Below are 12,715 nucleotides of genomic sequence, written 5' to 3' on the forward strand. Positions count from 1 at the left end.
TAATACTGTATATTAAAGATATTTATAATTTAAAAAAAAAATTATTAGGGAGAAAAGAGATATGTTTGTAATAAACTAACTATACGCTATATACGACTCCAAAGGCTCAAATAATAATAAGTTAAGCTTTAATTGGAATTTTCTAGAATAAGATAAAAAGGAAATAATTTGTCTCTATTGTTTTTTATCTATGGATTCTCTCTTCTACATAAGCCTATATAATGCTGATTATTAAAAAAAATTAATGCGTGTAATATGTATATGAACATGTACCTTTAATTATATTCTATTCGTGACCCCAAATTGTAATTGTATAATCCTTTTATTGTTTACTGCATTTAGTTCCGTTGTAACTGTTTTTATTGAAGAAAATTAGATGTTGTGAGTTGTAATTTAGTATGGAAATATTATCCACATCTAAAAACAAAAGGGGGTTGTTGTTGTAGTTCTCTTCTTTATTTTCGTTTTGAGTTAATCAAATGGCTTGCAAATACTCTTAATATAGAGCAGGAGAATATACAGATTCTTCTGACTAGTGTTTCATTGTTCATTCTTTCAAAAAAAAAAAATACCCAATTTGTAAAAAATGTTTTCTTCAATCTATGAAAATGATGATGCTAAACATAGTAATTTTGAAATAAAATATATCATTTTTAGTTAGTCAAGGCAATCATGCTTTACTAAATATATCTCAAGGAGATTGATATATTTTTAATTTAACAAATGTGCATACGTAAAAAAACAGTTAAATTGGCAAGAAAAATGTATGTACAACAATTTTTATGTAAACTATGTTCTTTCGAATTGTTTTAAGTATATATAGTGTATAATTTAAAATTCAAACTCTTAAATAAATCAAATAATATACAAAAAAAAAATCTGTAAATTTATTTTATTCCTGAAAACACACAAACAAACCTCTGTAATTCTTTTATTCCCAAAAACATTATCGTTCTAACGTCAATGCTATACAAATAATTAATCCTTTATGTTATTATAAAAATATATACGTTTGGGTTAACGGGTCGGGTTATTCAACGCCCATTTTGGTCAAAAGCCCTAAAAGTATTTACCGAAAACGACATTCGTACAGCCTTTTAATCTAATTGGTAATTATCACATACTTCGCATTCCACCGAAACCTTCGATCCGACTCAGCAAACGACTTATCCAACGGCTGTGTCATTAGCACGAGACAGACAGCTATCACGTGACTCTTAAGCCTTTAAATTTTTTAATTTTCCTCAAAAATTAACACTTAGTATTAGTTATTTACTTATTACACTGTTAATGTCTGATTAGTACTAGTAATTTACTGTTGATTTCTAATTAGTAGTAGTGATCAACATGTAATTGATATGAATGGGTTTTGGCCAAAATGTCTTTTTCTGGGTGCAGGAATGTTTGAATTATTCTCTTCTTCTTTTATATTTTTCTCGTTAAATATAAAATAATGTTTTGAAATATTCTTGCATTGGTAAAGCATTACACTGAAACGTATCATTCAATAAATTGGTTTTAAATTAGTATTATAATCAGAAACGTTATTTCGTAACAGTATGTTTTCTAAGTTTTCTGTGACTAAATAATAAATACAGTACCTATTTCAAGTAAATACTATGCGGGGGGGGTTGTTATATTTAATATTTCCGAGGGTTCGGTACAACTCCATATTCATCTTCTACAATTTTTGTTATATTAGAATATATAAATACATAGCTGATCAATTGTGATACCTTGTATTTAAAATATAGTATATATGTGTATAAATTATTTTGACTCGATCAATCTGGTTGATTATTTTTGCAGTTATAATAAGAATATATATATACAGTAAAACCTCTATAAATTAATACTCGTTAAATTAATAATCTCTATAAATTAATAAATTTATTCGGCTCCAACTTGAAACTAGTGTAATTTTGAACATAATTCGATAATATAATAAAATAATAATATTTTTGAAAATCTTTTGTAAATATATGGTCCTATCAATAATATAAATTAATAATTATATAAAATTATTTAAATATATGTATATATACACATTAACTTTTATTTGAGTTCATTTTTAATATTTTTGCTCTATTAAAAGCTTTGGGTACTATCTTCAAAACATGATAATTGCTATTTTCATTTTAATTGGTTTTATAAAAATATTAATTATAACGATTAAATTTTATTTTTAAATTTTTTTTACCAAATTAAGAAAATCTCTTTATAAATTAATAATTATCGAGAAATTAAAACCTCTATAAATTAATAGAATTTCATGGTCTCGACATTATTAATTTATAGAGGTTTTACTGTATATATATATATATATATATATATATATGGTTACAACATCTTTAACTTTAGAATAAACTTTGTCAATAGATTTTATGGTTATTAACAAAAGATAAAGTTCTGATTGTTTCATTTTACCCAACAATTGACGGCAAAAAAGTCGTGTGTGCTTATTATGATATTTATCAGAAAAGTAAAACGGTTAAGAAATTCGTAACTTGTATAATAATATAAGATTTGGAATCTATGATCCATACATTGTAAATTTCTACAATATCCATGTGAATTTGATTTTTCTTCTTTCGAGTAATGTCCAATCTTATTCGAAACTATTACTGGATGCTATAAAGTGGACTCGTATAAAGTAAGAAATTTAACATTTTGTTTGTTCTATACGTTGAATATTTAGTAGTAAGCTTTAGTGCATTAACGCTCTATATACATTGTACAACAAAAAAAGGTTATTGGATAAAGGTAAAAACATAATGTGGGACTCATTAGTATAATAAAAGAATCATAGTACAAGTCCCCATGTTAAACGTACTCTCGTCGTTGGTGCCGTGGCTCTTATTTTTTCTTTTGTACTCTCTGTTTGAGTTTGACATTTATTTTCAAATTTTGACAATAACGTTAGCCACAACGATTTTTTGTTTGTTTATTATTCCAACGAAGAGTGTTTTGAGTTTTTTTTTTGGTTTGGTTTCATGTAAACTTTAACATTACAATAGAGAAGTTTGTTTTGAGTTTTTTTTCCCTTGCGGATTGTGATGGTCGACAAGTCACAAGAGTAACCGTTTGGGCCAGAATGATTTCCCCAAACGAACGGCTCTCACATCTTACTTTTACTTTGGACTATGAGTTGCGTCCGAGCCCTCAATCTTGAACCAAAAAAAAGACTACCTAAAAAGTCCACGTTATACACACCCAACTGTACTACTAAGTACATGGTCTACATTACATGCAATATCAAATGATAAGAAGACTGATTTTGGGTTCTTTTTTAATCTATGAATTTATATATTTATATAGTATCATATATCATTTCATCATCATTTTTTTATAAAGTGTTCGTGCGGGAATTAGCATCCCCAACATACCGGTCTAAACCATAAATCGAACCGGTTAATCGAAACTGGGAATTCAAAGATAACGTTGAATTCAACCCTTAATTAGGGTCTAGCGAGATCTAATAGGCTCAGCCCGAAAGTGTGAAGCCGACTTCCCAGCTCACCTAGTAGCCAACCTGGAAAGAAAAAATAAACTTTCCTAATCATAGTTTATTTATTAGGAAAGTAGACATATTTTGTAATATAGTAGAGCATATAAATAACGGGGTTCCCCTCTTTGTAATCCATCGAGCAATTAATACAGAAACCATAAATTTTTCTTCATTTTTGAGCAAAACTCTAATTTGTTTTTCAAGAGATCTAAATCCTTTTTCATTCTTCAGTTTTGATCCGATTCTTAGAGAGATAGTTTTATTGAATTTGTTTCCCCCTTTAAACAAATTCATTGTGTGAAACTCGGTTTCTATATAAAGATATGTTACATCATTATAAGAGAACTCATTTGGTTTTATGCTATTACAAATAATAATATATATTTCACACAACAAAATATAACTTATGCAACTGCCAACATATTTGACAATTTCGCAAGTGTGATACTTATAACATGTTTACAATGAACAGTTTTACTTTAAAATACGAGACAACAACGAACGAGATTATATTACGACAGATATCTTCACTATCTTTATTGATCTTTATAATAAATTAAATTTCGAAAAATCGAACTCCATATACATAGTGTAAAAGCACTACGTATTTTGCAACTATTATTACATCAAAAGACTTTTACAACTTAAATTCTTTTAAGATTTTTTTAATACAATGTTTTATGTTTACCATTTGATTTGTTTTCTGTGTGTACTCGAAAAAGATTATAAATAAAATAGTATCCATTTTTTTTAATACAATGTTTTATGTTTACGGTTTACCATTTGATTTGTTTTCTGTGTGTACTCGAAAAAGATTATAAATAAAATAGTATCCAAAAAAAGATTATAAATAAAATAGTATCCAAAAAAGGCCTTGTTGATCAAATTAAGCGACCGTTGATGCTTGTTATTGAAAAAGTAGTAACCAAAATAAAAATAGATCATAGCTTCACTCAAATCCCACCGAACACAAACATACATCGAGCTATACTCGACTTATTGAAAAACATGTAAAATAGAGCAAAGCAGAACAGGGGGAAAACAGAGCAAATCCCACACACCACATCATGACAAAAACAGAGCACAGCAGAACAGGGGAATCTAGTCGAGTCCTAAAACAATCTTCCGATGATCAGAGACAGACTTCAGAACCTTATCTGAATCAGGCAAGGCCTTAGCCACACTCTCTCTCTTCAAACACCTCTGTGCCCACGAGATTAGCTTAGGAAACTTTGCTACGATGCTGAGATTCGCTACCTCCTCGTACGTACGGAACCAACTGTAGAATCCGATAAAGGCAATGTCCACAAGTCCAAATTCGTTTCCTCCAAAGAAAGATTTGTCTCCAAGCTCCGAGTCAAGGGTCGTGAGTACTTCGATGAACTCCACCTTCGCTGCCTCTTGTTTCTCCCCTGTTTCTGACCATAAAGCCTTGCATGGTCCGTAAGTCTGATCCCAATTTTGCCCAAAACAACATTTAGCAACACATCAACGGATCATAGTGCAAAGAACTCAAGAAAAAAAAAAAACATAAAAGAGAAAATGTAACCTTCTTGTCAATGTAATCTACCCAGAACCTAGCTTGAGCTCTCTGGTAAGGATCCGAAGGAAGAATAGGGTTTGTGTTGGGCCAGAGCTCGTCGATGTACTGAACCTGGATTACGGATTCACAGATCGGTTTACCTTTATGGATCAAAACCGGAATCTTCTTGTGAATAGGGTTCATCTCAAGAAGTAAAGGGCTTTTGTTACTCAGATCTTCTTCTCTATACTCATATTTCACTCCTTTCTCATCCAAAGCAATCCTCGTCCTCATACCGAACATGCTTGCCCAGTAATCCAATAGAATAACCTCTTCTGCCATTTTTTAAGTTGTCGGTGAGGCTGAGTGAAGAAGAGAGAGAGTGGTAATTATAGAGCCTATACAAAGAAAGGTTTCGAATCTTTTTGTCCACTTCAATCAACTTTTGTACGAAAGATAAGAGAGTAAGTGGACCTGCTTTGGCAAAAAGGTAATATGCTCTTATAGCCATAATAAAATGACAATTTGGTTCAAAAGCAAAACTAGGGTTAATGTAATTAGTTTATATTATGTGTTTTGGGTTTTTTTTTTATATTTTATTTGTTAAGAGATATTCCTATTTGTATGTCACAAGAGAGGTTGAATGATTTAGTGAGTGACTGACTTGGTTAGTTTTCATTATCACTGTTTCATATGTTCTGAAACCTTTTTTCACTTTTATAACAAGTGCTAGACTTATAAAATTGCCTTAAGATTTTTTATAAGCCTAGGCACAACATTTTAGTCCTATTTAAATCGAGGAACAGATCTTATTTGGTGAAATAAAAAAGAAAGGGGACAATATTCACAGAACACAAACAATAAACTTAAAAAAAGATAGAGAACATAGAAACGTGAGATGGTGGAATGAATAAGACTATTATTAGACACAATATATCTTCCTAAGCTTATAGGCGAGCTCAAGGATCTTCTCAGAATCATGGAGAGACTTAACCACGCTTTCTCTCTGCAAACACCTCTTGGCAGAAGCCATCAGTATGGGACACTCTGGTTCGATGCTGAAGTTACCTAATTTCTCTGATGCTTCGAACCAGCTGTAATATCCAGTCATGGCAATGTCTACAAACCCGAAGGTATCTCCACCAAAGTAAGGTTTGTCTCCAAGCTCAGATTCAAGAATCTTGAGTGCTTCAATATACTCTTTCTTTGCTGTTTCTTGCTCCTCACCTTTCGTTTGCCAGAGTTGATCCGCCGGCTTGAACAACTGCTTCCGTTTAAAAGATCAAAATCCAAAACATTCTCAATTTACAAGTCTACGTAAACAAAACCTTTAAAACAGAGATTTTGGATTTGGTACCTTGGTGTCAACGAAATCGACCCAGAACCTGGCTTGAGCTCTCTGGTAAGGATCGGAAGGGAGGATAGGGTTTCTGTCGGACCAGACCTCGTCGATGTACTGGACAACGTTCATGGATTCACAAACCGGTTTACCATTGTGGATGAGAACCGGGATCTTCTTGTGAACCGGATTCATCTGGAGAAGCAAAGGGCTCTTGTCTCTCAGATTCTCTTCTCTGGACTCAAACTCAACTCCTTTCTCTCTTAGCGCGATTCTTGCTCTTATTCCGAATGGACTCGGCCAGTAATCAAGAAGGATCACTTCATCAGCCATTATTGTGATCTCTACTCTGATAGATATTTGTTAAAACTTTTTCCTATACTCTTAATGGCTAATTCGTATGAAATAGTGGAATTATCAATTATATAAGGAGTTTTCAGTTTTGTATGCGCTGCTGATGTATATATTATTTGACTGTGAATAAAAATGAGAAAATTTAATTGAATCTTAAAGGTTAAGACACGTAGCAAGCAAGGTGTGAACGTTGTTAAGCAAGTCAACTTAATGTTATTGAATTAGATATGATTTTTTAAATGGAGTTTAAAAAATGCTTAGGCCACTGCTTACGTCATTATGCTTATCTATTCTTGTTTTCATGTTATAATAACAAAAATACACGACAGTAATCTTTTGCTTATGCTTAATCAATTCCACAATCCGTACAACTTTCTAACTTAAAAGTTAAAACATATATCGTCAGACTCAGACACCATATATAAACTTATCCTAGATTTTTTTTTTTCGTTTACATGTAGTACACTATTGAATTCAAGTTCAGATTATGATTATATGATACAATGGTTGGTGGTACTACCGTACAATTTTGATCACCTAAAGATAAGTAACAAGATCCAAAAAATTACAAAGGAGACAGCACACTATGTTAGATAAATCAGAACTAGTAATGGTTTTTAGTTTTTACCCGAACTTAAATGCAAAAGGTTAAAAAAAAAAAGGGAAATAAATCAGTAACTAAGTAGAAAAATAGAAAAGTTTAACCGAACCTAAATAACGGCTAGATTTATCATTGAACCTAAAGTTTGGTTTTCACTCCGAGAGTTAAAAAAAATGGAAACTTGATCAGTTTATATAATCGTTTATAAAAAAATGAAACATCACAAACACAATTTCTGCGATTACTGATTTTTTTTTTTGTGATCGATGGAAACCGTGTTGAATTTTGAAGTCTCCTCCTGATTTTAGCAGTTCTCGCTTCTGTTTTTAAACTCCCAAGTCGAAGTATTGATGATGCTGATTTGATATGTTGTAGGAAAAGGCTCAAGGAGATTCTAAGTAACCGTTCAGGGATCCAACATATAAGGTCACTTCATGGTTCTGAGTTAAGATCAGCCACCGAACCGGGTGCTCAGGTTAATAATGCTCGTTGTGAAAAGTTTTTATTTTTACACTCCTAGTGTATATATTTCGAGACTATGACTATCTATAGCCTTTGTGTGTGATGGTTAATGGGGGGTATTATGATGAAGAAGAAGAGATGCGCTTTTTTAGCTTCTGCGTTTCTCATCATCAGTCACGTTTGCTTGGAGACGACATCAATCAAGGGGTGTGTGTGTTGGATTGCAAATCCCATTCATCTTCAGCCCAACAAAAAGCAAAGCCTATTTAAAAAACAGAGGTATACCGTATATTTCAACTAGTTTTAATAAACAGCTTTAAAAAACAAAAAATTTAATAAAGAATGTTTTTAAAACTTAAATGTTAAAAATTTAAGTACGTTGAAAACAAACTGGACTTAACATCACGTCACATCCGACAGATCCGTTAGTTTGGTGTATAAATTCAACATGTTTTCAACGTATTTTAAATTTAACACAAGGTTTTTTCAACTAGTTGTTTCAATAAATCATTAGTTTAAACAGAACACAATTTAAACACGAAAACCTCCAGATAAACACAACTTATATAGCTAAACAAAGAGATCTTCTCTTACTCAATCCCATATACCTTCTTAAGCTGTAAAACGTAACCAAAAACTTTCTCAGAATCAGGCAAAACCTTAGCCACACTGTCTCTTTGCATACACCTCTTTCCCCAAGTCATCCGTTTCGAACACTCTGTTTCAATGCTGAAGTTACCAAACTTTTGATATGCTGGAAACCAACTATAGAACCCAATCAACACAATGTCTACAAACCCGAATGTATCGCCGCCAAAGTAAAGTTTATCTCCTAGCTCAGATTGAAGAGTCTTGAGTATTTCAATAAGCTCCTTCTTGGCTGCTTCTAGCTCCTCACCTTTCGTTGCCCAAGTATTCCTCCCACAAAGGAACAACTGTTCATTGTACAACAAGGAACATACACATACACATGAGTTACAAGCAAAACCCTAGAGTCTGATCTGAAATCTTTTTAATTGCTAAATTAATAAAGTGAAATTTGAAGACACATTAATGTTTTTACCTTCTTTTCGATGAAATCGGCCCAAAATAAGGCTTGAGATCTTTGGTATGGATCAGTAGGAAGGAATGGGTTCTTGTCGGACCAGACTTCGTCTATGTATTGGATTTGGATGATGGATTCAGAAACCGGTTTACCATTGTGGATGAGAACCAGGATCTTTTTGTGAATCGGATTCATCTTTAGAAGCAAGGGACTCTTGTTATTGATCACATCCTCTTCTTCTCTATACTCGTACTTCACTCCTTTCTCCTCTAACGCGATCACTGTCCTCATTCCGAACATGCTCGGCCAGTAACTCATAAGGATCACTTCGTCTGCCATTGTTTGCGATCGGTGAAGCTCTTCTTCTCGATTCGACTTTTACCTGTAGCCTTGTTAGGGTGTCATTCAAAATTATTAAAACTTTGGTGGCCAACCATATGAAACGGTTTAAGAAAAATCAAAGTGTGGTAACTATATAATTTCTATCACTAGTCTTATAGTAACTTAACAATATCTCGTATTTTAATTACTGTTAGTGGCGTATCAACTACAGCAGGGCGGATGAAAAGTTCTCCATGAATTGTAAAGCATCCTAAGTGTGGATTATTGTAACTCTTTTTTTTGTTGTTTAAACTTTAAACTCTACACGTCTAGTTGATATTATTGGTTGAATAGTGACAAAAGAGCGATTAGAGTTTGGTTAAACGGTGCATTTTGGTAAGGAGGCGGAAAAATTGGCGATTAGGGTTTGGTTTTCGTGTTTGACAAGTTTTGCCTGCCGGCGCCGTTAGGCTGCTCGGAGGGGGATGTCAGAGAAATCTGAGGGTGTTTTGGAGATCCCTCGTCCTAAAGTGAAGGAGTCATGGGTCTCAATGGTCAAAAATAAACAAGTTCTGCACAAGTTTGATGTCGATCTAAAAAATTCAGAGGGAAAATGTTCTATGGAGATTCCGGATGAAGTTCTTAACAATGTTACGCCGCTTTGGGAGGATTTCCTTGTCGGCAAATTCTTGGATAATGCTCCCCACATCGGAAAAGTTCATGTGATCTTAAACAAGATATGGAAGTAGGGTCCAGAGTTCCACGGGATCGATGTTTATGAAGTAAACGCCACTACTCTGCGTTTTAAGGTCCCTGATCCACTCATTCGAACTAGGATTCTAAAGCGTGGTATGTGGAATATTGCAGAAGTGCCGATGGTGGTCTCGAAGAGGTCTCCAGTCGTTGAAAAGACTCCACTGGAGGAAAAGTCGATCCCACTTTGGGTTCATTTGAAGAAGGTTCCGTTGCATATGTACTCTTGGGAAGGACTAAGTTTCATAAACAGTGCGAGTGCGGTGGGAACACCAATACGGTTGCATCCTGATACTTTGGCTTGTTCTAAATTTGATGTTGCAAAGGTTTTTGTGAATGTGGACCTATCAAAAGTACCACCTAAAAATATCTGTTATACTAAAAGCGGATCAGATTTTTGTGTTCATTTTCACTATCCTTGGTTGCCACCAAGATGCACTGTTTGTGAGAAATGGGGACATCTGGCAGCTAGGTGTGTTGAAGCCGCGAAAGTGGGATAAACTGAAACTCTTTCACAAACAGTAACCGAACCAGTAAGCACAGTAGTGAGTGGCGTTGTCCAAGCATCCACCACTATAACCTCTATTCTGTTTTCACCGCAGGATAAGCAGTTGGTTGAGGGTACGTCTGAAGAGGTGGGTCAAAAGGTTGTGGACTTGACGGAGGATTTGGGATAATGGTCTGCTGTCTCACCATCAAAAACTGGTCGGAGTCCTCATAAGCTCTCTGGCTCTGATTCCAGTATCCCTATAGTATCGACATCAAAGTTTGCAGTCCTCAGTCCGGATGAGGAAGAGGATGGGGAAATAACTGAAAAAGTTGATGTTGTGGGTTAGGCTCCTGTGGAATCACCTGCTGCTGCAATTGCTAAGCAAACTGAGCAAGTTCGTACTACTGCTCAGGTTGAGATTATTGATGCTGGTAGGGGCGGAAGACCACCATTGGCACGTCTATCCAAAAGAAACAAAAGGACAATGTGGAAACTTCAGCGCTTGCAACCAAGGATGCTGCCTCGGTTGCTTCAAAGAAGCTTCTTCGCCGTAATGTTTAAATGATGTGTTTCTCATGGAATGTTCGCGGCTTCAACAAAACTATTAAACATTTCGTGGTTCGTGACTGGACAAGAAATTCTGAGATGCAATTTGGCTGCCTTTTGGAGACGCGAGTCATGAAAACAAAGGCAACTGTAATCATATCATCGGTTTTTCCCACCTGGTCTTTTTTGGCTAATTATGAATATCATCGTCTAGGTCGCATTTGGGTTTTTTGGAGACCAAATGTGCGGTTGACTCCGATTTTTAAGACTGATCAAATTGCCACTTGCTCTGTTTTGCTTCCTGGTGAAGCAGAGGAGTTTTTCTGTTCTTTTATCTATGTAAAGAACACGATGGAAGAGAGAAGGGCGTTATGGGACGATATGCGACACCATCATGATTCTCCACTCTTCCGTAACAAGCGATGGTTACTAATGGGTGATTTTAATGAAATACTGGATGGTCAGGAGCACTCTGATTATTCTCATTCTCCTGTTTTGCCTCCGGGTATGTGTGAATTTCAAGCTGTTGTGAGTCACTGCAACTTGACGGATATAGGATGTCATGGTCCGTTGTTTACCTGGTGTAACAAGGGTGATCATGGCCTCATATGTAAGAAACTAGATCGTGTCCTCATCAATGATGTCTGGCTGTAACGATTCCCACGTGCTTACTGTACTTTTGAGGCTGGAGGATGCTCGGATTACCTTCGTAGTCGAGTATAGTTGTACGTTGGTACTCCTGCTCTGAAAAAGCCGTTTAAGTTTGTGAACTCAGTCGCAAATCTGGCTGATTTTCTGACTCTCGTGAGGTCATATTGGGATAAAACAGAGGCTCTATTTCCTTCCACATTTGCAATGTTCAGACTTATGAAGAAACTTAAGGACCTGAAACAGGAGATTCATGCTTTGACAAAGGATCGATTGGGTGACTTGGTCAAAAGAACTAGTGAAGCTCATGCTGTGTTATGTACTAAGCAAGTTGCGACCTTGACAAATCCAACTGTTGCTGCTGTGCAGGAGGAGGCAGAGGCTTTTGAGAGATGGCAATGTGTTGTTGGTCTTGAAGAAGAATTCTTGAAACAACGATCAAAATTACACTGGCTCCTTGTGGGGGATCAGAATAACCGTGTTTTTCACAACGCAGTTAAAATAAGAGAAATCCACAATGCTATCCGTGAGGTTCACTGTGCAGATGGCTCTATTGCAAATACGCAAGCGACCATTAAACAGGAGACAGTCTGGTTTTTCTCTGATTTTCTTGGTCAATCTCCAAGTGATTATGCAGGTACGACTGTGGAATTGCTTGAATCTTTGCTGCCTTTTCGCTGCAGTGACAGTCACTCAGCCATGTTGATCAGAGAAGTTTCTGCAGCGGAGATTAGGAGTGTTCTGTTCTCCATGCCTGCAAATAAAAGTCCGGGACCGGATGGTTACACAAGCGAGTTCTATAAGAGTGCATGGTCTGTTATTGGTAATGATTTTACGGTGGCGGTACAATCTTTTTTTCAAAAAGGTTTCTTGCTAAAGGGTGCAAATTCCATTATTCTCGCTCTGATTCCAAAAACCAATGCTGCTAGAGTCATGAAAGAATACATGCCAATCTCATGTTGTAATGTTATCTACAAAGTGATTTCGAAAATCCTTGCTAATCTTCTTAAAGGCCTACTCCCTGAGATTATCTCTCCTAACCAATCAGATTTTGTGAAGGACATGTTAGTCATGGAGAACGTTCTCCTAGCATCAGAACTCGTAAAAGACTACCATAAAGAAGACA

General features: G+C 35.0%; 3 protein-coding genes across 3 annotated transcripts; all 3 read right to left on the minus strand.

Annotated features, from left to right (window-relative positions):
* Nucleotides 4,386–5,518, minus strand: LOC104751730 (glutathione S-transferase U23). Its single transcript, XM_010473747.1, has 2 exons — nucleotides 5,058–5,518; nucleotides 4,386–4,957 (listed from the first exon to the last, which is right to left on the minus strand). The coding sequence occupies exons 1-2, from the start codon at nucleotides 5,370–5,372 to the stop codon at nucleotides 4,610–4,612; spliced, it is 663 nt and encodes a 220-aa protein (XP_010472049.1). The 5' UTR covers nucleotides 5,373–5,518; the 3' UTR covers nucleotides 4,386–4,609.
* Nucleotides 5,818–6,807, minus strand: LOC104751731 (glutathione S-transferase U22). The gene is made up of 2 exons (XM_010473748.1): nucleotides 6,388–6,807; nucleotides 5,818–6,294 (listed from the first exon to the last, which is right to left on the minus strand). The coding sequence occupies exons 1-2, from the start codon at nucleotides 6,700–6,702 to the stop codon at nucleotides 5,953–5,955; spliced, it is 657 nt and encodes a 218-aa protein (XP_010472050.1). The 5' UTR covers nucleotides 6,703–6,807; the 3' UTR covers nucleotides 5,818–5,952.
* Nucleotides 8,289–9,657, minus strand: LOC104751732 (glutathione S-transferase U21-like). The gene is made up of 2 exons (XM_010473749.2): nucleotides 8,850–9,657; nucleotides 8,289–8,721 (listed from the first exon to the last, which is right to left on the minus strand). Exons 1-2 carry the CDS (start codon nucleotides 9,168–9,170, stop codon nucleotides 8,377–8,379), a joined length of 666 nt encoding a protein of 221 aa, XP_010472051.1. The 5' UTR covers nucleotides 9,171–9,657; the 3' UTR covers nucleotides 8,289–8,376.

The sequence above is a fragment of the Camelina sativa genome, chromosome 16 (assembly GCF_000633955.1).
Source record: "Camelina sativa cultivar DH55 chromosome 16, Cs, whole genome shotgun sequence".
In the NCBI taxonomy this organism is placed as follows: Eukaryota; Viridiplantae; Streptophyta; class Magnoliopsida; order Brassicales; family Brassicaceae; genus Camelina; species Camelina sativa.

What these genes read in the sequence shown, in the direction of transcription:
- LOC104751731 (XM_010473748.1), bottom strand. Translation starts at nt 6,702, where the DNA reads ATGGCTGATGAAGTGATCCTTCTTGATTACTGGCCGAGTCCATTCGGA. An exon ending in TCGATTTCGTTGACACCAAG is followed by an intron (nt 6,295 to 6,387) that starts GTACCAAATCCA and finishes AAACGGAAGCAG; the next exon opens with TTGTTCAAGCCGGCGGATCA.
- LOC104751732 (XM_010473749.2), bottom strand. Translation starts at nt 9,170, where the DNA reads ATGGCAGACGAAGTGATCCTTATGAGTTACTGGCCGAGCATGTTCGGA. An exon ending in CCGATTTCATCGAAAAGAAG is followed by an intron (nt 8,722 to 8,849) that starts GTAAAAACATTA and finishes TACAATGAACAG; the next exon opens with TTGTTCCTTTGTGGGAGGAA.
- LOC104751730 (XM_010473747.1), bottom strand. Translation starts at nt 5,372, where the DNA reads ATGGCAGAAGAGGTTATTCTATTGGATTACTGGGCAAGCATGTTCGGT. An exon ending in TAGATTACATTGACAAGAAG is followed by an intron (nt 4,958 to 5,057) that starts GTTACATTTTCT and finishes AATTGGGATCAG; the next exon opens with ACTTACGGACCATGCAAGGC.